Source organism: Papilio machaon, chromosome 20, assembly GCF_912999745.1.
Source record: "Papilio machaon chromosome 20, ilPapMach1.1, whole genome shotgun sequence".
Lineage (NCBI taxonomy): Eukaryota > Metazoa > Arthropoda > Insecta > Lepidoptera > Papilionidae > Papilio > Papilio machaon.
In genome coordinates this window covers 647,569-667,058 of record NC_060005.1, presented here as the reverse complement: position 1 = coordinate 667,058, position 19,490 = coordinate 647,569, and the positions used below count along the sequence as shown (strand labels likewise).

Sequence of the window (19,490 nt, the reverse complement as noted above, 5' to 3'; positions counted from 1 at the left end):
AACGTGTCTATAGTTTAAAGGTTTTTTAATGTTGAATGTTGTAAATGTAATTTTAGTTTACTTTTTGTTTAATATACAATCGAATAGCGATATTTTTCTCGCTTATGTTTGTCTACAACCAAAGTTTCTCGCTCTTGGAGGTACACTGGAAAATAAATCTCGCTCATAAAGGTTTCTCGCTTATCGAAGTTCGATTGTACTAAACATTTTATGATAAAGAAAAAATGAATTTGTAAACTTTTATAACCAAATATAATTAATTTAAATCACAAAAAAATACATTTCAAAAGGATATTTTTCTAAAATTCATGATAAGTTTCAAAATAAGACTGGATTTATTGTTATATTTTTATATACGCAAATAGAATTTAAATTTTTATGTTGTAAATTTTTGTATTTTTAATTTCAATAAATATTATTTATGTAATTTTTTAATTTTTACATATGGCAACATAAACCATAAACAAGGTGTTGCTATGTTTAATGTAAGAATATGTGAAATAGTTTATTTAAATTTCTTTAAAAAGTTTTATTTGTTTTCTTTTCATAGGTTAAGGATTTTATTTATTACAAATATCATTATTAAAAAATATAGTTCCTAAAATTCAAAACGCAATGATTTTTCATTAATTTTGTCAAAAGTAGTTTTTTTTTTCTCTAGTCACAGTTTAGTAAATTGGTCTATTAACCTTAGGTTTCTGAGTCTAAAATCTCTGTATAATACATATGACGAAACAGTGATAGCAATATGTTTAATTTAAACGGAGATTTTGTAATCGGAAAACGGTTAGTTATCGAATTTACTACCTTATGTAAAATATCTTTCTAAAGAAGTGTACTAAAATAATATAAAAATATAAATAGTAACCCCTGAAAACTGAATTTTTTTGTTTGTTGTTTTTCATCCAGACATTATTTTTTTTCTTTAATTATCTATGGAAAAAAATTATCGTTCCGTTTGAATGTATCTGCATAATGTAATTGGAATTGAATCATTTGTATATCGTAAAAATGTATATTTTTAATAAAATATGATTTATTTTTTCTTTTATTATAGTGTTTCTAAATAATACTGGCTGTCGCTTGCGACTCCGTTCGCATGGCATTAAAAAAGTTATAAGTAGTCTATGTGTTATTCTAGACTTATTCTACATCTGTGCTAAATTTCATCAAGATCCTTAGTCTTTCTGGTAATACCTTCTAACATCATCATCAACCTGCCCTTATCCCTATGGAGGGTCGGCACAGTATGTACTACTCCTTCATACATCTCTATCAGTCATCACATCTGAATTTTAACATCCATCCATACATCTAAACATTCGCATTTATAATATTAGTAAGATTTTCAGAAAAACATCCAGAATTAAAAATAAAAACTTCAGATTTTTACCCAATTTTTTTAATTATCTTTAACATCTAAAAATTACTATAAAAAAACACGTGAAAATTAAACATTTCATCAATCAGGAGCATCCCATCTTTTCTTGCCATTCAATGTGTTTCTTGGCGAGATCTTTTGACACCGGCTTAGTCTTGTCTATGGCTGCTAAAATATCTGACACATGTAGGCGTTCTTTGCGACCAGACTGACCTGGAAATTACACAATACAAGTTACCTTAATCCTTGAACTCCACTGCAATGACATAACAACAGAGACAGCTATATTATATTGTCAGCGTGGAATTAAAAAAAAAACTTAATAAGTATCCTACGTGTCCTTCGACACTATGTTCTACATCTATGCCAAATTTCATCAAGATCCATTCTGGAGGTAATCAAATTAAAAAAAAAAAGTAATAAAATCAAACGAACATCCATCCATCCATCTAAACATTCCCATTTATTTTTTCTTATTATTATAAATTTTATTTTATTTATATTATTAGTAAGATATCACTTGTTTTGTCAAAGGTTTGAAGATTTTGACAATGTCTTTAAAGTTTTGCTCCAGTGGTACACTTACTTCTCGACACCATATTGGGTAGCATTTTCCTAACGTTAGCCATGAGGGCCTCCTTGCAGACCAATTTTATCTCACTCCCCGAGTACCCATCTGTCTTGGCGGCCAACTCCTGGAAGTTGACCTTCGGGTAGACCTCCACAGTCCTAACGTTCAGATACATCTCGAAGAGTGCAGCTCGAGCCTTCGCGTCCGGTAGAGGAACGTAGATTCTTTTCTCTAAACGTCGTAACATTGCTGTGTCGATTTCCCTGATAGTAAAAATGTTGGATTTCATCTGGCGCTCTTTAAAAAGTAGAATCATTATTTTACTATATTATTAACTGAATAACTCTAAAAATACATTTTAAATGCAACAGTTAGCATAGTTAAAATTAGGACACGGTAGCGTAATTCTGGATAAAAAAAGATTAGATCAGATATTTTAAACTTGTCACGGAATAATTCTAGTAATTATAAAGGGAGACTTCAGATTTTTAAACTTCTTCCTTCATCAGAATCCGTTAACAAAGTTCCAGGTGTCATATACCAAGGCATGTTAGAATTGGCGAGGAGGAAGACGAGTCCGTCTCGGTCTCTAACACCGTCCAGTTCGGTGAGCAGCTGCGACTTGAGTCGGCGACTGGCCTCGTGTTCACCAAGGCCCGACCGCTCCGACACTAACGTCTCCACTTCGTCCATGAAAATTATTGACGGTGAGTAATAGAACGCCATCTCGAACAATACCTGCAAAAAAGAATCATAAAATTGCGAGGATAGAACATTTTTACTTTGTATTCGATCCATTTTGTTGTAAAACTTAAGACTTTATTTAAAATTTAGCTCGATCGATTGCCGAAATAAAAGCGCACTTTAGACGAAGTACCTGAACTATCTTCTCAGACTCGCCCCTCCATTTGTTAACGAGCGTGCTACAGGCGACGTTGAAAAAGGTACAGCGACTCTCTGCGGCAAGTGCGCGTGCAAGCAGCGTCTTGCCGGAGCCGGGTGGGCCGTGTAACAGCGCGCCGCGCCACGGCTCCAACAACCCAGTAAATACCGCCGGATGTCTGTCGTAAAATCAGACTTCATTGGTAATATACTACATATATGTAATATCAAAGAATTTGTAAAAATGAACTACATTATTATATTTTTTATGTCATGTCACGAATATGATCATCGTATCTGAGTATTGGAAAGATGCGATCGCACGAAATATGAGGTCAAGTGCGATGCGTTTCCCGAACTCATAGTACGTTTTGTGTCGATCTGACCCATTAGTACATCGATGGGGCATCAATAAGTTTTAAAGATAGACGAAGTTCAATTAAATATCATCCAAATCAGACCAACAAACATAAGTTGAATAAATAAAATGTACATAATTCAAAAATAAATTAGTTTTCACCTGACAGGATAAACGACCGATTCTATCAGAATTCTTTTAGCGTCTTCCAATCCTTTAACGTCATTCCAGCTCACTCCCGACGGTCTTATGATATCCTGGTACAATAGATCCACTAGTTGTTTCTTATCCAGCGACATGTTGGCTACGAAGCCTGATAAAGGCTTTCTTTCTAATGCCGGGATTGAATTTATATCTTCTGGTATATCCTGTACAGAAAGTTGTAAGTTGTTTGTTATTTTTTCAGGTAAATCATAAAGACGTGACAAATTGCAAATTGAATGAATTTACAAATTGACATATTTTGACGAATTGCATACTTTAGGATTTGCAGAGATAAATTGAAAACGGGTGGAGTATACAATTTACATGAGACATCTATATCTACGAGGGGAGGTCCAAAAGTTCGCGGAATGGAGGGGATGGAGTGGGGATAGGGTAGCTCGCTTAGTGTCATACTAATTGGGCACTCATAATTAGTATATATTATATATAACATTTCAACCCTATAGTGCCATTCGTTTACGAGTACTCGCCTGCTGAACAAGTCAATCCGGAAGCAAACTGCAACTATGGAGAAAATTGAACATCGCGCTGTGATAAAATTCCTTACCAAGCAAGGAAAAAACGTTCAAACCATTTTAAATGAAATGGAAGCCGTTTATGGAGATCAGTGCCCTGGTAAAACAATGGTTTATAAGTGGCATGGTCTTTTTAAACATGGTCGAGATTCAATTGAAGACGACTCTCGCTCTGGGCGGCCAGCTGACGCCACCACATCAGACATCGTCGAAAAAGTCGAAAAACTTGTACTCGAAGACACACGTTTGAAGAAGAAACAATTATCTGCATTTGTTGGAGTATCAGATACAACTATTTTGCGTATCCTGCACGACCACCTGGGCATGACAAAAGTCAGTGCAAGATGGGTGCCGAGAATGCTCACGCCGCTTCAAAAACAGCAGCGCGTCGACGCGTCTAAGCACTTTTTGGAGTTGTGTGGAGACGAGCCCGTGCAGATTTTGGAGCGGATTGTTACTGGAGATGAAACATGGGTTCATCACTTTGAACCTGAGTCCAAACAGGAGTCCATGCAATGGCACAAAAAGGGTACACCACCTCCCAAAAAATTCAAGGTGTCAGAATCGGCGGGAAAGTTGATGGCCACTGTTTTTTGGGATTGTAAGGGAATATTACTCATTGATTATAAAGAAAAAGGTACCACTATAACCGGAGAATACTACGCACTCATATTAGAAAAGTTAAAGGAGTCAATTAAAGAAAAACGTCGAGGAAAATTGGCCAAGGGTGTGTTGCTTTTGCAAGACAACGCGCCGGTTCACAAGAGCCGAGTTGCCATGGCTGCTCTGCACACACATGGGTTCGAACCACTTGTTCACCCACCCTACAGTCCAGACCTGGCTCCTAGCGATTTTTATTTATTTCCAAATTTAAAAAAAGAGCTAAGGGGAAGGAAATTTTCCGACGATAATGAAGTGAAGGAGGCAATTTCGGCCCATTTTGAGGCCAAAGACAAAAAATATTTTTTCGATGGTTTAGAAAAATTAATTCATAGATCGAATAAATGTATTAGACTTAAGGGTGATTATATTGAAAAGGAAAAATAAATTTATTGTTATATTTCATTGACAACCCTTTCATTCCGCGAACTTTTGGACCTCCCCTCGTATATATATAAAAGAAAGTCGTGTTAGTTACACTATTTATAACTCAAGAACGGCTGAATCGATTTGACTCAAAATTGGTGGGCAGGTAGCTTAGAACCAGGAAACGGACATAGGATAATTTTTACCCCGTTTTCTATTTTTTTTTTTTATTCCGCGCGGACGGAGTCGCGGGTAAAAGCTAGTTTAAAATAAATGGACACGACAAAGGGTAAGCTGTAACTACACTCACGTCTCATAAAAAGTACTTCTGTAAATCAAGTGATATTAAGTTCTTAAGCGTAAGCTTTACTGAGAACGGAGAGATTTGTGTTTGGAGAGGAAGGGAAATGCGTTTTATACCAGTATATTCCCAGTGTAAACCCACAGTAAAGCTGACTCCAAATTATTTTTATTATATTACCTTGAATAACTTGGTGATGGTGAACGTAGCTGGGAGGTCAGGGTCTTCGTTGACCTCCGGCTCTGGTGGTGGAGGCCGCGCGGCTCGTGTTGGAGGCCGTATTGATGGCAAAGGTTGGGGTTCCGCCACCTGCCGGCAGAACTGCGGCTGCTTGTTAAATCGCATCATGTAGTAACTGCAGAAGTCCTGAAAATGTAAATAAGTTGATTATTTAAAAACTATCCAAGATGGTATATGGCTTAGACAGGTCTTACGTAGATTACTAAAACCAAGCAAGGTTTGTTTGTCGTAAGAAAATCATACTAATATTATAAATCCGTATGTTTAGATGGATGGATGTTTGTTTGAAAGTATCTCCAGAACGGCTTAACAGATCTCGATGAAATTTGGCGCAGATGTAGAACATAGTCTGGAAGAACACATAGGCTACTAAATACGTTTCTTTTTATTCCGCGCGGACGCAGTCACGGGCGACAGTTAGTTTTTTTTTAATGGGCATACCAAACACGCCAGGGGAATACGATCTCGTATTCCCCTGGCGTGTTTGGCCAAAGACATTTTCATTCTTTATTTTTTTCAATTCGATTATATCATCATCATCATCATCATCATCAGCTCACTATACGTCCCCACTGAGGGGCTCAGAGCCTACCCCAAGTTAGGGGGTTATTCGATTATATAATATTCCTTAAACTACTTTTTCATTAATAGACATAGACAGTTAGTGAATTCATAAAAGTACGACGTAATCTTAAATTAATATTTTCATTGGCGACTTTGATTCATCGAGTTTATACTAATTGAAGGTTTAGATAGAAATTGATGAATCTCAAAGACTAAGTGACCATTAATGTGTCATACACTTAATGACTAGAATGTGCTTTAAGTGTGCGCTAAACTTAAGTTGGAGGAGTCAATCTCAAGTCTCAAGAGTCGGTTACATGACGCTAAGACAATGCATCTTCTGTACTTATGTAACTTGTCCGGATAATTGTAAAAAAAAAAAAAAAAAGTAACAGAAATGAAACAGCATTTATAACAATTCGTCTCGACTACAATTATGATTTCAATTGTTACGTATTTGGAGTAATGAAACGATTGCTTGCTTAGCGCAGACTGTTTATTCAAAATGTTGTCACATTGACGGCGGGCGTAGCCGCCAGTTCAGAAACATGCGCTGTGCAAACGCATACACAACATCCCTCCCCCTTTAGATGTGACCTTATAAATAATTAAAAATCAAAATAAAGAATAAACAATAAACAAATAAACAACAACAAATTAACAAGAAAATAACAATACAATTACACAATACTGACATGCAGAGCTTATGACACATATAACAAATTTAATTTCTAAGCTAGCCTAAACAATCATCCTCTTCGGACTGCGCAGGGCGCCTAACACCCCTAGCTACTGTGACATTAGGATGGTTGATAAGCGGTGTGTGCGGCGGCGAGCACGCCTCCTCACCTTCCCCCTCAGGCTGTTCTCCATCACTAATGCCCTGTGCGACTCCTGGCTGTCCGGAGGATGTTGGCGATGTTGGGATACTCACTACAATTTCATCATCATCATCATCGTCAACATCCCGCGAGTTTACATTAGTAGCAGTAACGTCGGCTTTGCATAACCACAATTGATTTTTGTGTTTTTTAGTGGTAACTAAAGTAGCATTATCCTGTATAACATATAACACTTTTCCCAGTCGCCGTAACACCGTACCTTTATGCCAGGTGAATTTATTATTACCACTAAACTTTTTATAAAATACCTGTTCACCTGGGGAAAAGGAAATTTTATTTTTCCCACCATGGGCTACGATCTGTGCCTGCTGCCTATCATGCACAACATCGGCAAGGGCGCTGAACGAGGACGACGGCTCTTTGGGATTAATTAGATCCAACCGCGACCTGAGTTTACATCCGTATACAAGTTCAGCCGGGGAGAAACCTGTGGTGGAATGAATCGAGTTCCGATAATCGAACAAGAACTTTAGGAGACGTAACTTACATTCCTTCGCTGTACGACTAGACATGATGCTGCTTCTAATACCCTTTTTTACAACCTTTACCGAACTTTCTGCCTGGCCGTTGCTAGCCGGATGGTACGCCGGTGTAGTAAGATGACTGATCCCATTGCCTGCGCAAAACCTTGAAAATTCTTGCGAGGCAAAGGAGGGCCCGTTGTCGCTCACTATCGTTTTCGGTAAACCATAACGCGCAATGTACTCGTACAACCGCTCAACTACTGCACACGACGTTGTGTTCGCATTCATGTCGTATACCTCGACCCATTTGGTGTACGAGTCTACGACGACCAAATACGTACGACCGTTCAAGGGTCCTAAAAAGTCGATGTGCACTCTGTAAAATGGCTGAGGAGGGAACCTCCACGGCACCAGCTTCGCCCGCGGCGGTGACGGTCTCAGCCGGGTGCACACCTCGCACGACCCGATAAAGTTTTCAATCGCTTCATCGACGCCCGGGAACCAAAATCTCGACCTCGCATCGGCCTTGGTTTTTACTACACCTAAATGGGACGTATGTAATTCGTCCATTACTCTTTTACGTAGTGAGCTTGGAATAATAACCTTATGCCCTCTCATTAAGCAGCCGTTTTCTACCGATAATTGATTTCGACACAAAAAATACGGCTTTAACTTTAAATCGACTACTTTGTTCGGCCAGCCGTTTAAAACATGATTCATGACACGGGACAAAATAACATCTTTAGCTGTTTCGTGACGTAATTCGCTGACGGTCATAGGCAACGTTCCGTCCACGACGAAACAGACGTATGCGGCCCTATCGCACAGCGCCGCGGCGGCGTCTGCGCACGACGCGCGCCCCGCCTCTGTGGTTCTCGCGCCGCGCTCCCCCGCCCCCGGCAGACTCGCGCGCGACAGATAATCTGCGGTATTATCGGCGCTGCGAACATATTCTATTACATAGTTATATGCGCTTAAAAACATTGCATAACGTTGCAGCCTATTTGCCGACACTTCCGGGATACCCTTATGCGGACCAAAGATAGTAATTAGCGGTTTGTGGTCGGTTCGTAAGACAAAAGGATCCGCTCGACCATACAAGTATTGGTGAAACCGACGCACTCCGAATATGATCGCCGTCGCCTCTTTCTGTATTTGTGAATACCTATGTTCAGCGGGCGTTAGCGTGCGCGACGCATAAGAGACAGGTCTCTCGACGCCGTCGTCCCCCACTTGCGACAATATTGCCCCGAGGCCGGTGGGGGACGCGTCGACCGTTAAGATAAGTTTGGCCTTTTGGTTAAAATGAGCCAAAACCGAATCCGACGCTAGACATTTCTTTATAGCTAAGAAGGCATCCGAGTGAATTTTCGTCCACTTCCATTTAGTATTCTTTTTCAGTAACTCGTACAATGGACTTAACATCATTGATGCACCGGGTACAAAATTCCTATAGTAATTAGCCAGCCCTAAAAATGATTGTAACTGACTAACATTACTTGGTCTAGGTGCATCTATTATTGCTTTAATTTTTTCCGGTGATTTTTTAAGACCGTTCTTATTTATCACGTAGCCTAAATAATTAATTTCGTCTTTAAAAAATTCGCACTTTTCTTTTTGTAATGTTAGCCCCGCTTCCTCGAGCCTCTGCAATACGCTACTAAGACGCGTCAAGTGTTCCTCCCTATTACTACCTGTAATTAAGATATCATCGAGGAGACACAACACCCCGTCTAAACCCGCCAACACGGTTTCCATGGCGCGCTGGAATATCGCCGGGGCCGAGGACAAACCGAATACGAGTCGCGTATACTGATACAGCCCCCGGTGCGTGTTTATGCACGTCAACTTCTGTGACTCCTCATCGAGACACAGCTGATTATATGCGCTCGACAAGTCCAGTTTTGTAAACTGTTCGCCGCCGTGTAGCTTCGAAAACAGCTCATGCACCGTCGGTAGGGGAAATTGCTCGACTACTAACTGTTTGTTGATACTAACCGAGTAGTCGGCGCATATTCTCACGGAGCCGTTTCTTTTTAAAACTGGCACTATAGGGGACGCATACTCGGAATAGTCGACCGGTTTTAGGACACCTAGATCGACTAACCTATTTAGCTCTTCGGTAACTTTTTCCCTTAGAGCGAATGCAATAGGTCGCGCCTTAAAGAAAATTGGCTTCGAATTTTCTTTCAAAAATAATGTTATTTTATATTTCTTGAAAGAACCTAAAGTGTCCGCGAACGTTTTGGAAAAACGAGCCTGAAGCTGTTCTATTGAAAGCGATGAATCACAATATTTCACCGGCGCTAGTTCTAAATTAAATTTTGAGATAAAATCCCTGCCGAGTAGTGCCGGGCCACCACCACGTACTACATATACGTCTATAGCGCGGTTAACCCCACCGAATAACATTTTTGAATCGCGCATAACACCTAAACAATGTATTCTTTCGCCCGTGTACCCCATTAACTTTTTATTTGACGGAGATAAAGACACGTTATGAAAATGCCGTCTCCATGTAATATCGGAGATGACCGTTACAGCGGACCCGCTGTCAATTTCAAATTTTAAAGTTACCCCGTTTAACCTAACGCACTCCACCATAGGTTCACCCCTAAAAGAACGGATATGATACAACTCACCATCGTCATCGTTCTCGTCCGTTCCCCTCGTCACGGCTGACGTCACCAGGTTCACCTTCTTGCACATACGTCGAAGGTGCCCTGTTTGTTTACACTTTTTGCACGTATAATTAACAAAACGACACTCTGACGTCCTGTGGTTAAAATATCCACACACGGAACATTGTACTTTTTCCGACCTATTCTCACTCACGCTTAGTTCACTTTTGTTCGGCTGTCCTGTTTTACACAATACTTCTGTAGGCGCGGCGACGACGACGCTGGTCGCAGCGGCTGCGCAGGCGGCTCCCGCTCGCGCGCATCGTATGTTCTCGGCCAGCTCCACCACTCTAGCCAGGGTCAGGCCACTCAGATCCTTGCCAAAGATTTCTTCTTTCTCGAGCCCCGGCAGCATCCCCATGATGAAGCGGTCTCGGAGAACTTCTTCTAGGTTGCTGAAGCCACAATTAGCCGTGAGACCCCTTAGACGAGCCGCCCATTGTATAAACGACTCCGCGGGTTGCTGAACTGCAGCGTAAAAATTGTACCGCTCGCCGAAGCCGACGCGTTTCGGAGTGAAATATGCATCTAGGAGTCCTAGAATATCTTCGTAGGGCACCTCGTTGAGTTCTTTGGGTAGTGCTAGGTCTGCTGCTAACTTGTATGTCCCCTCGGAGAGTGCACTAAGCAGTATAGCTCGTCGTTTAACTCCCGTCGCATCGGTTAAATGGTTCACGTCGTTCGCGATAAACCACTGCGTTATGCGATTTTTATACGTCTTCCACATTTGCTCACTATGATCAAAGCACGATAAAACACCAAAATGTGTTACTAACATTTTGGGTTTTTTTTTTTTTCCAAAAGTGGGTATTTCGCTCACTCGTCGCCACTGTTACGTATTTGGAGTAATGAAACGATTGCTTGCTTAGCGCAGACTGTTTATTCAAAATGTTGTCACATTGACGGCGGGCGTAGCCGCCAGTTCAGAAACATGCGCTGTGCAAACGCATACACAACAATCTATGAAAAATAATTAAAATAAATAATAAGATATCAAATTTTAATTAAACTGAAAATTACATAACAATTTTACTACAAGAAAACGAAATTAACTTGTAACCAGAAAAAGATATGCATTACATTATTTTAAACGACATTTATTTCAAACCAATATTGACGAAACTATGAAAAGGTAATGACGTCATCTCGACACTACAAAAGCATAAAAATGAATGTCAACGAAAGCGGTATTGGTTCACCGAATGCAGTACCAGCGGAGGAAAGCGGCGTCTACTCGTCTGAGGTGGAGACTGTGCCAAATATGTCACGGATATACTCATCATAAAGATACTTTCACACCAAGTAACGTATTCGCTTTATTACTGGAATATTCTGATGGATACTATTATGGATAACATCGTATCCACTGTCCAAACATATGTTCAAGTGTGATTTTTTCTGTTTCTTTTTCAGGAAAAGACTAGACTTGCTTGTTTATGTACAATTGTTGACAATAGAAAATAATAGTTACGTAACGTGTTGAAGAACGTAAATTAAATTAAAATTAATGATTTTATCGCTTTTATTTTTATAACATACAGGTTGATTTATTGTATAATCACAATAATGTAAGGAACTGAATAGTGTTAATTTAGAATAACCTCTAAAAGTAAAATTAACGTTCTGAAAAGACAATTTGTATATCGTCTAACACTTTACTTATATTCTAGCAGCTTTTACCCGCGACTCCGTCGGCGCGGAATAAAAAAAAATGCACACAAGATAAAAAAGTTCCTATGTCCGTCTCCTAGTTCTAAGCTACCACCCCATCAATTTTCAGCTATAAATCAGTTCGACCGATCTTGAGTTATAAATAGTGTAACTAACACGACTTTCTTTTATATATAGATTCTTATATAAGTACATTGTTATATTTAAAATGAGAATTTTATAGAAAGTGAAAATTTAAATACAGAAAAAAGATAATGTGAACGAATCTTAATTAAGTTGTATGTCATGTCGTTCAATGCAATCGTTCGGGTCTGTTAGAGTTTCAACTCTCATTTCATACTGCCAAGTTTCAGTCAAAACAAAAATATTAATTTTGAGTCTAGGTTTAAACATCTTACTAATATTATAAATGCGAATGTTTAGATGGATGGATGGATATTTGTTTGAAGATATCGCCAGAACGACTCAACGGATCTTGATGAAATTTGCCATACATGTAGAAAATAGTCTGGAAGACCACATACATTATGTTTTTTTTTAATCCACGCGGACGGAGTCGTGGGCCACAGCTAGTAATTAATAAAAACAAAACTTTGATATTGTAGGTATATCAACACTATATAACTAACCTAACATTATTACATCTACATAAAGCAAAAAAAAACTACTTACTTACTATATGTCATTTTATTGTTTACTTTAACATTTAATTGTAAAATTTTAAATTATACAATATTTAAAATGTTCATATTTCAATTCTCATTATTTATTCTAAAAAAGACGCATAAAGAAATAGACAAGTCATGCGAGCGATGTCATGGCCGAAGCATACGTCCGTTCGCGCGGGAAACGTGTGTGCCGCATGAGTTGAGATGCAATATGGAGTCCAATACACATCCAGAGAAATATGAGTTATGAGGACACATTTTATATTTCATACAATGTTTAAAGATGGAATATATAAAATTATTGGAATAATTATGTTCAGATAAATTAAAGTTATTATTTACGCCGCTGTCCACCGGCGCAGTAACCAAAAGTTGGTTCTGGCCTCGGACATATAGCGCCAACTTCGCCAGACCATTGCTTGGGAGAAAGAGAAGATAGGTACCAACACTACTTACTCTCGTCAAAAATAGACACCATGGTTCTACTTTTATATTATTTACTTTACATAATTAATAATTAATTTAACAGTGGTAGATCCCGCAACAACAATATTTGTTGGGTGCACGAATTGGCCGGGTCGACCTGTGCAATACCACGACCACACAGAAGACAGGCGTGAAGTGGAAGCAATTCCGCGTTTCGTCTGATGAGTGTGGTACCGGAGGCCTAATTTTAGTCTTCTTTCCCTTCCCATCCTTTTCTTAATAGGAAAGGATGGGAAGGGGAAGTGGATTTGGCGGAGGAGGGGACGCATAGGAAGGAGAAATATCCTCTTTCTGTGCGTCCCCTTCTCCGTTAATTGAAGGTAGGCAACGCATCTGCATATGCAGATGTCTATGGGCAACGGTCGCCTCGCTATTGTGGCGAATCCGGGTGGCCGTTTGCTCGTTTGCCACCTTATGATATAAAAAAAAAATAATAATAATAATATAATATACCTGAAGTATAATCTCGAGATCCATATTGTCACATAGCTCGTACTCGCTGGTGAGCGCAGCCTCCGACCAGAAAGCCTCTGCGCTGGCTAGGTAGCCTTCCTGCTTCAGGAAGCCGTGCACTAAGTATTTCAGAATTCGCTTCCTTTGTCTAAATAGAGCCTCCTTCTGAAATCGACAAACACTCAAATGGTACATACTTATTTGACCAGTACCAAAATAAGGGCGTTATTTCATTAGTAGATAACTCGGTCGTTGTACAATATGTGGGTCCCCGTATACGGGCTAATGCAAATGAACCGTCGATATAAAGACGAGTATAAAACGCAGTAGGGAAAAGTAACGACTTTTGGCCAACGTATGCGGGCCCAAACGACTAGTTAAAACGCATGCGAGCGCTATGGCATGCATGAACAGGAAATTATCCGCACCATGCATGCGGACGCTAAAAGATGACACTGCGGCCTATTGTTATGCGGCCAATTTAAAATGTATATGGTTACAGTATGCAAAACTACCAAAAATCAAACAAAGACATCTCTTGGACATAACAGAGATATGTTTTCATTGTTTCTATGTAATTTTTCCCTTAAAACTCTTAATTTTATTCAATTCTGAAATTCGAATGCAAACTTTTTTCTATTTATTAACAGCACTTTTCTTTTACAACGACCTAGTATTCAGAGTCACGTATAGCATCGAATACTACAATCATTGTTGGATTTAAAAAAAATGTTTCACTTTTAATTAACGAATGTAAAACTTTATAATACCGCTTCAAATTTCCTCATCTGGCTCATTGGTCGTTTTATAGATCTCATGTTTTACAAAATATAATTTGATATTATTTAATCACAAATACAATACAAAACTGACTTGTAGATGTCAAGGGTTGTTTATAACGTTGTCATGGAAACGAATGCAGAACTATTGCTCGATCTTTTTGGGGGTAACAGCTATGACTCACGGTTGTAATTCAAAAGGGGTCGTCAAAGGTTAAAAATTTACCGTTATTTATATACTCGTAGACATCCTGTAGATGATGTAACAATAATTACGAAAGGACGTGGGTATAATATTTTTTTAGAGCATACAAATAAAAAAATCTAAAAAAAAATACTCAAGATTTCATTCTTCTTCAAGAGTCTTATAAAAATATTTCAGTATAATAATTCCTTGTAAAATCCATCTTATAATTTGTAGTATTGCCGGGAATAAAGTAGTTATACAATAAGGTCAATCGTTTTCCGTATACATGAAGTTACAAATATTATAGAGGTGATTTAATTTGGACTTTGTTTTTACAAGACTTAAGAACTAAAGGACCTGCTAGGTCTCATCAATTTCGCAAACGAAACCTTTTCGCGATAAACCAATCTTTTTTTTTTTCAAAGCGATGTAATATTTGTTCATGTTTTTCGGCTCCAAACCAACTGATATATATCTTTTCGCTTCCGTATTCTTTCACATTCAGATTCGGTCTATATTGCTTGTTGTGAACGTAAAATAAACCCGACAAAATACTTTATACTTTCCCATTTTTCTTTGTCTTTAAAAAATTTCTTCTTCAAATGTCATTACGAGTATGTTGCTACAAAAATGTTTGATTGTCCCTCTCGTTATTGTTTTATAGCTCCGTGTTTTAATGACTATAAATATATGATGAGTTTCGTTAACAAGAACCGGGACAGGAACGTAGATAGTACGCATTACGACGCGACAAATACGACGAGTGTACTAAATCACACCCACTATATCCTACTTACGATTGTTATTGGTAAGTCGCGTGTTTATTTTCTTTCTTTGTATATTTTCGTTTAAATTAATAACTACATACATGATTACTTTTTTATATATATATGTCAATATACACTGAATACGTTGCAGGTCACACTCTAGTGCAAGTCGGTGACACTAATGTCAAGTCTATTACTGCAACTGATAACCCTGGTATGAACCAAATAGACCTAATGGACCTATGAAAGTCCTCAGGGCATGAACAGAGATAATTAAGATTTTCCGAGAGAGATGTAGAATTATTTAGAGATAGGTAAGATTTTTCAAGAGAGAATTAGTTATTTAGAGATAGTTAAGATTTTCCAAGGGAGATTGAGAGATCTCGTTTGAGCTCTAAAAGACCTGAAAGCTCTAGTAAACCCGACGTATTTAACTATTAAAACATAATGTGAAAAGTTTCAATGCAAAAAGCTCGTTAACCGCAACATAAAGTTAGTTCTGACCAAACTTTTGCAATCCGTTATTACTCTACCTGGATGAAGACGTGACTTTCTCATTATTGATTCAGAATACGAAACCGACTCTCGGTTGTAATGTAAATATTAAAGCAATATGAGATATTCTCATTGTATTAAATTTATCAAGTTTAAATGAAATATGGGTGATTTTAAACAGTGGAAAAGATTCACAAAATATTACAAACTAGCGTTTACCCGCGACTCCGTCCGCGCGATATAAAAAAAAATAATAGAAAACGGGGTAAAAATTATCCTATGTCCTATTCCTGGTTCTAAGCTATCTGCCCACCAATTTTCAGTCAAATCGATTCAGCCGTTCTTGAGTTATAAGTGGTGTAACTAACACGACTTTCTTTTATATATATAGATGAATATAACAGATATCTTACAATAAGGTTACTAAATGAGTATATTCGCATTGTAACTATTCTTTTAAAATGTTATACAAACTCTCAGTTTATTTTAAAACAATGTATCTACTAGGATGATAAATATTTATATTTTAACAAAGGTAAAATTTGTTAACTTGGCCAAAGTTAATTTATATATGTGATCGTCTAATTTAGGACTTGTTCTATGTTGTGTTTTTATAGTAACTCATTATTTTAGGTTATGTTTTGGAGTAATGACTATTCATCCAAATTCCCGAATCCGAGTTTAGTATCTCTTAACAATTAATTTAAATTAAATTAAAATAAAATAATAATATTAGAAAACTTGTAAGAGGTTTACAAACTATTTTTACAAAACCAATTACAAGTTTTATACGCTCCCGTCATGTTTATTTAAAATAAAAAAAATGTGGAGAGGCACACTATGAATAACTAGCACACTCTAATTTGTTATATGGTCGCTAAGGGTGCCTTTTACGTTTAGCAGCAGAAACTCACAGTAAGGAACTGCTTTAAATCATAAAATTACTCAGTTGTCAGTACATAGTACAACAGTAGGCAACTTACAAACAATAATGTCACCTATGAACGTATACAAAGAAGGGAACTACAGAAATCTTTACTTAGTTTCCGTGTGTACACAGCCTTATTCGTGCGTCACAGGCGATGTCTCCAGTTGTAATTGAAGCCATACCTCACGGGGCCATTAACTACCCGATACTCGTTTGCCCGTCTGCCAAATGACAGCCGAGACGAACGCGAAGTCACTAACAACGATGCGCTTTAATTAAAATGTCAGCCGAAAGACTTTAAATTCATTTCCTTTAAATTGAAAGTATTTCTAGAAATTATAATTTTTCGAAATTTTAAGCGCTGATGTTACGGAATGTGAATACATAAATTATTATTAAATATTTATCACTACGTTTATTTTTCAAAAGATACATAAATAATACACAATAATATTAAATGAAATGTATACAACTTATTTTACAAGACTTATTTGCTGTATGGAAACCAATTTCCGTTAAAGGAAATCAAACCTCCAAACAGTTTAAGTCGAAGACGTCACGTCAACTTCCACTCGAATGATTATTGGATTTGTGCGTAAACCTTTAAGTGTTTTGCGGCTTTTAGGTGGCCAGTTAGTTTAAGACAAACTTAACCTAATTAAATTGATGTTTTACAATCCTATTTCATTAGTTTTTGCAATTGGTTCCTTCTTCTGTTTTTTTAATAATCTCATCTACTACTTTTATTATTATTTAAAGACTAATAAAAACTTTCTGGTTAATCTTAGCAAAGAAACAAATGTACAAAAGAGTATAAAATTTTGAATATAAATAATTTATTGTTAATAATTTAGTTATTTTTAAAACCACAAGCTATAATGGAAAACAGTACGCTATAGTTTTATGTGTCGAACGGATGACGTAAATTTTGGCGGGAATAAAGAGCTACGAGTATTTACGAGTTTTGGCGCGAGTCTGTCTCGCGGGAACAGATTATTACAGAAATAAACCGATTATTTAATAGCGCATTCGGACGCAAGTGATTTTACGTAAAAATTATTTTTGTATATATATAGGTTACTTTTTAAATTTGTTATTTAAAAAAATGTAAGAAATGATAAATAAATGTTATTTATTCTTAAAATCTCGATTAGTTTATATAATAATGTAATGAAAATATAATTTTCTATTTATGATTAATTACAAAAATGATTTTAGCTATCATATTATGACTTCATCAGGTTCTTTTCTTTCTTTTTTTCGAGAAATATATCATCGAGAACGTGCATTGATTTTTATCCAACGGTTAACAAATAAACAATTACTATTTTTAACTACTAAACATTATAAAACTATTGACTACTACTATTTTTAACTACTTTCTTCAGATTGCGGCTAAAACGAAGCATTTTCATATTTCAACAAAACACAATCGCAGTAAAACAAAATGTTAATAAAACACATATGATTTATGAATGGTTAAACAATAAAAAATATTAAAATATTCATAATTTTATCGTTTAAAAAACTGTTAGTATAAATATCATCAATCAAGACGGTAGTAAAGTCATGCGTTTATTTCTCAACAGTACTGATTCAAGGAAGACATGAATCATATTGTATATAACAAACAAAGACAAAGTTAGGTCTCCGTATCGCTTTTTTTTAACAAAACAAATCGCTAACATAGCGAAGTAAGTACAAAGATTCACTATAAGTTAAAAGGCAGATGCGTTACTTAACCTCAATAAACATAGGAGAAAGTAAACAAAAAAAAAATTTTCTAACCTATAATTCAGTATCCCGTAAAATTCAATTCCCCTTTTTAATTAGGAAAAATTGGATAGAGTAAGAAGGCTAAATTAACCTTAAATACAAAGTAAGTCAGATATTAGTAAAAGATAATAAAAGAATCTTTGTGACTTGATATATGCTAATTCTAAGTCTGAAGGGCAAGGGCATCAGTCAGCTGTAGCTAGTATAATCAGCTTAGCTTGTAATCCACTTGCAAAACACTTGACACTAAATGAAAACCATAACAGTGCATAACGTTTACACAAGAATAGACTCAAATCCTCTTTGCACTTATTTAATGGGTAAAAAATAAATGTTTTGAAAGTGGCCAGTGTCCCGTGTTTTATTTACTCCAATTGTTAATTAATAAACTAAAGAAAAAAACATCTGACTGGGCCGTGATCTCATTCAGGTATTAGAATAAGTAATTGAATGACATCTCAATCCTAGGTTCAGTCGTGAATATTGGAGATTACACTTGAAGTGACAAGACAAAGATTACATCGTTAAGTCAGGCTGTATAAATGTAGTACTAGTTATACAATTGTTACGTACATTTACGTAACACTGCGTAATTATTATTATGAATAATTTAAAAATTAAAAACGTAACATGAATACGACTCGCAGTTGAAAGTCAGTTAAATGTATATTATTTTTTTATACAAGTTGTAATAAATCATAAGCTGGAATGTGAAATGTTTGCGCTGATTGGGTTCAACGTTGGCAGGATACGTTCAACAATGCTTAGATTCCTCTCTTGCAGTTAATATGGGTCAGTGCGGCGTGCGACATTTCATAGTACAATGATAAATAAACAAACATCACACACAAACAATCACGCCTGTAACCCAGAAGGCTAGGCAGAGATCACGGTTCCCATTTAGTGTGGCCAAATTAACCTCCGCAATCCACTTATAGCCATTACTAGAAGTTTAAGTTGTCCCTAAAAATCAATTGCATGTCTTGTTGTTTATGAAATTTGGAGTGTCATATTATGTTTTTAAACTGCTCTCATAGTCATTGCAAAGAGTTAATTTATTTAATCATTTTTATTTTTTCATATTAATTAACTTGCATACTCGTACTACTACCATAAAAATACCTAATATTTTTTTTTAATTTTAAAAATATGTTATGCTACGAGAAATCG

General features: G+C 36.8%; 2 protein-coding genes across 2 annotated transcripts; both read right to left on the bottom strand.

Moving 5' to 3' along the window:
* Nucleotides 1-1,466: 1,466 nt before the first annotated feature.
* Nucleotides 1,467-14,260, bottom strand: LOC106714643 (katanin p60 ATPase-containing subunit A-like 2). The gene is made up of 8 exons (XM_045682986.1): nucleotides 14,159-14,260; nucleotides 13,389-13,553; nucleotides 5,440-5,625; nucleotides 3,355-3,560; nucleotides 2,830-3,013; nucleotides 2,494-2,690; nucleotides 1,968-2,215; nucleotides 1,467-1,594 (listed from the first exon to the last, which is right to left on the bottom strand). The coding sequence occupies exons 1-8, from the start codon at nucleotides 14,204-14,206 to the stop codon at nucleotides 1,467-1,469; spliced, it is 1,362 nt and encodes a 453-aa protein (XP_045538942.1). The 5' UTR covers nucleotides 14,207-14,260.
* LOC106709152 (uncharacterized protein K02A2.6-like) lies at nucleotides 6,536-11,052 on the bottom strand. Its single transcript, XM_014500865.2, has one exon. The coding sequence runs from the start codon at nucleotides 10,886-10,888 to the stop codon at nucleotides 6,800-6,802; it is 4,089 nt and encodes a 1,362-aa protein (XP_014356351.2). The 5' UTR covers nucleotides 10,889-11,052; the 3' UTR covers nucleotides 6,536-6,799.
* Nucleotides 14,261-19,490: the final 5,230 nt, after the last annotated feature.